We start from the raw sequence: 6,774 nt of genomic DNA, 5'->3' as shown, positions 1-6,774 counted from the left end.
GGTAAGTGCTCCATCTTACCTTGGCCACGTGCTTGGCAAGGAGCTTCTTCCCAGAAGTCTAAGCCTCTGCTAGCCACACCCAGGAACAAGACACCGACTTGCTCCTGGCCAATCGGCAGGGCACAGTCCTTTCTCCTCCCCTTACTCCAACCCCCTATAAAACCCCTCTCCACACAGAGTTCTCTCTCTCTCTGCTTCCTGTCACTGCGTCGGCAAGGTGGGGGAGCCGAGCTAGCTTGAATAAAGACTCTTATGCTTTTGCATCGGACTGGCTGGCTCCCTGATGTGGTTTCTTGGGGATCCTGAAATCTGGGCATAACAATATTTATTGCAAATCCGGGACTATCAGGGGGCATCTTGCTCTCCCAAATCTCATAGTGATAAGATGGCTGAAACACCAGACTTATATAGGCAAAAATCACAAAGGTATTGATTACATCCTAGGGTTTGGAATGAGGACCCTGGTTTGCACAAAGCAGTTACAGAATCGAGATTGAGCCGATTAGTTATCTACAAAGATTAATTATAGTTTTGGGTCTGACCACCACTGAGTTGACAGGGAAACATTATCTGGAACCCTCAGGTCTTGGGATAATTGTGCTGTCCTGGTTCCCAGGTACAGAGTTTGCTTTCTTTTTTACAATCAATAAGGCATTCAATCGAATGGGATGATTTATACAATTCAGAAAATCAAAGTAACTTTTCTATTGTTAAACAAAGCAAATACGTACAGAAGCCAAACAGCAGGGTTAAAGTTAAACTACAGTTTCTACCTGAGATGATTGCTACTATACTTCAGTAGTAGTAAATAATAAGGGGTGCTCAACACAGTGCTCCTATAAATGCTCCAAAAGTGCAGGGTTCAACTCAGTGATAAACAGAGAGGAAAGCTCTCAGCGTGGGCCAGAGAACCTACAAAGAAACCAATACCAGAGACTGTACCACACAGGGGTGTTGGGAGCATTAAATGACAACAAGTGAAAAAAGATTAGAGCCCCGCGGGCAGCGCTCAGTCAGTGGTGGGGCGGGCCCATTCCCGGTTACGGCGCCAGCAGGGCTTTCGGCTAGACCCCCAGGGGAGGGTGGGGCAGGAGGCAGCCAATCAATGATTCTCTCTCCCTCTCCTTTCCTCTCTGAAATCAATAAAAATAATTTTTTTAAAAAGAAGCAGCATATATTATGTTATCCCGAGGGCCACGAGAATAGAGCAATTTGTTGCTTCCATTAAAAAAAGAAAAAAGATTAGAACAGTGCCTGGGTAGAAGTAAATGATCAGAAATTGTTGGCCTTATTATTGGGCGCACTGAAGAGAATGGAGCCCCCCACCCCACACCCGCACCCTGAAATCCCGCCGCTCACCTGGGGTCTCACGATGCGGACCACTGACCCGCATCGTAGAGACATCTCCCTCTTCCGTCTTCCGGCAGGGTCCCGGGATCTAGTTACCAGGAAAAAATAGGTGAAAAATCCTCTCGGTATTTATGACAGCTGACCTTAAATACCACTGAACCGGTGGAACTTCAAGCTGGCTCCAGATTGGCTGCTTTAGCCGAGTGGCGTCGCGCACTCATGACGTCATACGCAGGGCCCTTACGGCTACAAGAACGTGATGACGAAAGACGCTTCCTCTTTGCCGCATCTACTGCGAGGTGAGGTTATGTCTGCATTCGGTGGTCCTTGGGAATCTGAAGCCATCGGCTCTGGGAAAGCCAGCGGCGCCGGTGTGGCGCTCGGAGGCTTTATCCTGGCTGTTCCCCCGCGCGGTGGGCCCTATCTGGGTTTGGCGGCACTGGGATTCGAGCTCTGTCCCGGCTGTTGGGCCTACCCCCGCCCCGCAGCCCTCCCGGGATGGCGCCTCGCTGATAGGGCTCCCAGGGTGGCGCCGGGTCGGAGTTGGTCTGCTGGGCCTCGGGACACCGGCTTGCTGCTCGCAGGCCGGCACGCACGGGGCGCCGCTCTCCCGGTGGGTCCACCCGAGACCTCCCCGGGGTTTTTGCCTGCCTGCCGGTCTCCGATAGCTGTGACACTCGGGGCAGGGTAGTTTGGGCGGAAAGTGGCCCTGCTCAGGTCTCTGGTTATCCCGAGTGTTTGTGTTTCAGGATGAAGACCATTCTCAGCAATCAGACTGTGGACATCCCAGAAAATGGTAGGGGACTTGACGTTGGTCTTTTTCTTACGCCTTTACTGCGCGCTGTGTCCCCGGCTGCGCCGCCTCACCAATGCGTTCTTTCCTAGTGGACATCACTCTGAAGGGGCGCACAGTGATTGTGAAGGGCCCCAGGGGCACCCTGCGGAGGGACTTCAACCACATCAATGTAGAGCTCAGTCTCCTCGGAAAGAAGAAGAAGAGGGTAAGGTTTTGTGTGTGTGTGTGTGTTTGACACCTTCTTTGCTTATTTGGCTGCTTTAAAAATGACAGAACTGAGGTTTAATGTTTTAGCTGAAAATTTGGTATCAAAAATTGTAGGTAGTTTTAGCGAAGTTGGAGAACCAAATTCCTGAAGAGGGGACTATGAACAAAGCTCCATGCCAGCAGCCCTCGGTAGTGGCAGGTCTTAACAACTGTTGCAAGTTCCTCGCGATTGTTTTTGTAAGAATCTTCGGAATCGGGCAGTAGACTTTTTCACGCTTAGCATTTTAGCTTTCTAGAAGTGAAGTGGGTTGTCGTTCCTTTGTTAAACTGTGTACCTGTGATGAACAGTGATAGCTGTTAATTACTGAGGGCTTTATATGTGGTTACATCTTTCCAATTGAAAAGCATGTGCTTTAATTAGGCCTCATGTTAGAATGTAGTGTAATTCTCTGCGTAAATGGACTTTTCTTCCAAGTTACTTATTACTGGAAAGAATCTGCTAAAGTTTTTATTCTGTTACAGCTCCGGGTTGACAAATGGTGGGGAAATAGAAAGGAACTGGCCACAGTTCGCACTATCTGCAGTCATGTACAGAACATGATCAAGGGTGTTACACTGGTAAGCAAATCCGTCAGACAACTTTTTACACCCCGTACTTGAGGCAGCATAAGTGTCTGCTGTAGGGAATAAATTATGCATGTGATTTACTGAAATTTCTGAGCTCTAGAATGTGGGAACAGGTGATCTTAGTAAAAGTGTTTACTTAGGGTCTCAATGCAAGGAAAGACCCGATGGTCTTAGTGGGGCTGAGGGTGTGTTTTGTTTTGCTTTTATTGCAAATTGTAGCACATCAGGTAGGTTTTGATTTATTTATGGTGTGCCTCGCATCACCAAGGCCTCTTGATAGGGATAGGAAAAGATGGATCTGATTTCTGAGCTCCCTGTTCATTTCCCTAAAAGCATATTTGATATCACTATTCTCCTTCCAAATCCCTCTCCCTGGCCTTTAAAATAAAATTGATGCTTCTGTCTTTGCTGAAATGCTTTTCTTTTAATTAAAAGTCTGTCCTAGAGTACACCTGATAATGGCAACTTGTACTGGACTCCATTATAAGCCTATCTTGCCATGTCTCCCTTTGTTTACCCTTTGCTCCCAACCTAGTAAGTTCCTTGAGGGCAGAGTGCTTGTCTTAATATCCTCAATTCTTGCCATCTATCCTACCTTAGTGACTCAGTAAATGTTAGTCTTATGTCCAACGTAAAGGACTTGGGGTTTCTTATTAAAAGAAGCTAGCATTGATTGCTGTGGGCACAGGAGGTAGTAAAATAATGCTTCCTTAATGTAGTCAGTAATGTGATAACTATGCCAGGTGGGTACTGGAAATATTGGGGGACACTTTGCAAAGTGTATGATTGTCTAACCACTATGTTGTACACCTGAAACTAAGACAAAATAATATGTATGTAAACTCCAGGTGAAAAAATACATAATGCTTCCTTAAGGAGCTTTACAGTCCAGTGAGGAGACACTGAAACAAATGTTTGTGTATCAAATTTTTGTAAGGCTTGGCTCAGGTGACAGTTATAAAACCTTGACGAGTGCTATGTGAGGACTGTTTTACTTTTAAATTATAAGTATCCTACAAATTTTTAAAACGATTTCTTGTCTTTCAAATTTCTCAGCATTGCTAATTGTTTACTTAATGTAGGGCTTCCGTTACAAGATGAGGTCTGTGTACGCTCACTTCCCCATCAACGTCGTTATTCAGGAGAATGGTTCTCTTGTTGAAATTAGAAATTTCTTGGGCGAAAAATACATCCGCAGAGTTCGGATGAGGTCAGGTATGTGCATACCTTCTGATGGTTCAGAAATATTTCCTTTGTACTTGTGAAGGCTGGTAGTTTGGGTTAGCTATGAGTACAACCAAATATATTTTAGGATTGTCTGTTTTGATGATGCTTATAATAACTCTTGGTTCTAATTAAAGGCTTTATACCAATTGCAATTCCTGAAGGCTTTTGCATTGGAGTAGTTTGCAGGGCATGGTAGTTGTGTTTAATTCGCTCTGCAAACTAAAATCCTAAAAAAGACTATTTGGATAGCAGTTAATAGCATAGAATGCCTAGGTTCAATTCTGAGGCCTCACAATCAACCTTGGGCCAGTTATCTCTGTAGCTCATTTTCCTTATCTGTAAAATTGGGAACATCTCATGAGCTAAATTTGAAGTGCACTTACAGCAGTTCTTGCCTGATACATAAACACTGAAGCATTAGAAAATTGTGTGTTAATTCTTACCCGAAGATAATTTTTCTATTGATTTTTGAAGAGAGTGGAAGGGAGGGAAGGTTGAGAAAGAGAGAGAGAGAGAGAAAACTATTGATTGCTTGCTTCCTGAACTGACTAGACTGGGCCAGGGATTGAACCTGCAGCAAACCAGGTACATTCCCTTGTGCCCTTGACTGGGAAACCCCAGATCATTATTGTTCAGGGTCCACACTCGAACCACTGAGTCACACTGGATAGGGTGTAGAAAATTTTAAAGCTTATAAGCTCTTGGTGCTTTTTATTCCATTGGGGTCTGGAGGGATGGGAATACAAGCTTTCTATAGCTAAAATGTACTAGCTGAATGTCATCTTCTCTACTCCTTAATTGAATCAGCGTGTAACTACTATAGGAGAGATTCATTCAAGCAGATACACAAACAAGATTTTAAATGGAATAAATTGCTACTTGATTTAAATATTTTTAAATTAAATATTTTCTCTGCACATCTGATTGTACATTGACACTATGCAAATACCTTCTCCCCTTTTAGGCGTTGCTTGTTCAGTATCTCAAGCCCAGAAAGATGAGTTGATTCTTGAAGGAAATGACATTGAACTTGTATCAAATTCAGGTTTGTATGTTTATTATGCCTATAATTTTTTTTCTAAATATTATAGTTGAATATGTGGTATTCTGTTCATTTGGTGAGTGTTTTTTAATTGTGGAAATTAAAAGCTTTCCTCAAAATACTCAGGTTTTAAATGGGTTTGGCTGGTAAAGTAATTGCCTTATCTCTTATAGCTGCTTTGATTCAGCAAGCCACAACAGTTAAAAACAAGGATATCAGGAAATTTTTGGATGGTATCTATGTTTCTGAAAAAGGAACAGTTCAGCAGGCTGATGAATAAGATCTAAGGTAGGTTCTTACAGTGTCTTAAGTTTTATTACTGCTTTACTTGGGGGGTATCTTAATTTAAGACTTAATGAGTTACAGTGGCAGAAATGAGTTGCAATCTGAAACAGTAAATTTGGCAGATAATAAATGAAATTGCATTCACATTTTAAAATGTGAATCTATGTTTTATATTTAGAGTAGAACTTTTCTGGGCAAGGATTTTGATGGAGATTTACAGACATTTTTATTTTATTTCTTTTTACAGTTGTCCAGCTATAGAAACACCGAGATGCCGAATGGTTTGCCACATTTGTCAAACTATAAAGATGTACAATAAAAGCCTTGTATTGATTTGAGACTTTTTTTCTTAAACTGATAATTCTTTCCAACTATTTGGCTGGTAAACAGTTAAGTTTCTAGTAAGACTTCATGGGAAGAGTGACTTCTTTTTTTGAAAGAATTATCAAGGCAAGAATATACCAGTGACAGGCAACACTATGTAGCTGTTTACCATTGGATGTAGAATTCTGGGGGGTGGCCTGAAGGTAATCTAATTTTGCAGAGGCATGAATTTGAATCTGAGGCAAGTGTGTCTGAATTACTTGTCTGTATACCAGTAACTTATTCTGCGAAGGGAAACAAAGTGGTACACCCTTAGTAAGTATTGGGAGATGCAGTTAATTTGTGTTTATGATAAACTCTAGAGGCCTGATGCACGAAATTCGTGCAAGGGGCTCAGCCCTTGCAGCCCCGCCCACTGGTCGTTCCAGAAGGTTGTTCTGCAGTCCGGTCTAATTAGCATATTAGCTCTTTATTATATAGGATAGTTGCTGTGCTCCAAGGTCCTCTCCATGTTATCCTTTACCCTATACCCTTCGTCATCTATTTACTTTCATATCCTAGTCCAGTGATGGTGAACCTTTTGGGCTCAGCGTGTCAGCATTTTGAAAAATCCTAACTTAACTCTGGTGCTGTGTCACATATAGAAATTTTTTGATCTTTGCAACCATAGTAAAACAAAGATTTATATTTTTGATATTTATCTTATATATTTAAATGCCATTTAACAAAGAAAAATCAACCAAAAAAGAGTTCGCATGTCATAGGTTCGGCATCACTGTCCTAGTCTTTGATATTTAACAAACTGATAACATTCCATAATCTCCTAATTTCATGTGTCAACACTTCAAATACATATTGTCTGGTTTGATGATTATAATTATTAGGTGTTTAAGAAATGGATGAAATGATAAATCGA

General features: G+C 42.3%; 2 protein-coding genes across 3 annotated transcripts in view; one reads left to right on the top strand and one right to left on the bottom strand.

Annotated features, from left to right (window-relative positions):
* Positions 1–1,544, bottom strand: part of LIAS (lipoic acid synthetase) — a 30,619-nt gene extending 29,075 nt beyond the window's left edge. Inside the window, exon 1 of one of the 2 annotated variants that reach the window (XM_014548680.1) lies at positions 1,360–1,544. In XM_014548680.1, coding sequence (XP_014404166.1) covers positions 1,360–1,404 — 45 coding nt within the window. In that variant the 5' untranslated portion in view covers positions 1,405–1,544. The remainder of the gene's footprint in view (positions 1–1,359) is intronic. The other variant, XM_005877444.2, reaches the window with a different exon arrangement.
* Positions 1,545–1,588: 44 nt separating this feature from the next.
* Positions 1,589–5,872, top strand: RPL9 (ribosomal protein L9). Its single transcript, XM_005877443.2, has 8 exons — positions 1,589–1,649; positions 2,100–2,146; positions 2,236–2,351; positions 2,876–2,971; positions 4,063–4,195; positions 5,172–5,252; positions 5,423–5,537; positions 5,782–5,872. Exons 2-7 carry the CDS (start codon positions 2,101–2,103, stop codon positions 5,527–5,529), a joined length of 579 nt encoding a protein of 192 aa, XP_005877505.1. The 5' UTR covers positions 1,589–1,649; position 2,100; the 3' UTR covers positions 5,530–5,537; positions 5,782–5,872.
* Positions 5,873–6,774: the final 902 nt, after the last annotated feature.

This window comes from Myotis brandtii, unplaced genomic scaffold, assembly GCF_000412655.1.
Source record: "Myotis brandtii unplaced genomic scaffold, ASM41265v1 scaffold520, whole genome shotgun sequence".
Taxonomy (NCBI): domain Eukaryota; kingdom Metazoa; phylum Chordata; class Mammalia; order Chiroptera; family Vespertilionidae; genus Myotis; species Myotis brandtii.
Note: the sequence above shows the minus strand (reverse complement) of the source record. Positions and strands in the feature narration are given on the sequence as shown.

Bases quoted from the DNA above. Each gene is read 5' to 3' on its own strand.
- RPL9 (XM_005877443.2), top strand. From the start codon at position 2,101: ATGAAGACCATTCTCAGCAATCAGACTGTGGACATCCCAGAAAATG. The intron at 4,196-5,171 runs GTATGTGCATAC...CTCCCCTTTTAG, and splicing joins CAGAGTTCGGATGAGGTCAG to GCGTTGCTTGTTCAGTATCT. The intron at 5,253-5,422 runs GTTTGTATGTTT...TATCTCTTATAG, and splicing joins TGAACTTGTATCAAATTCAG to CTGCTTTGATTCAGCAAGCC.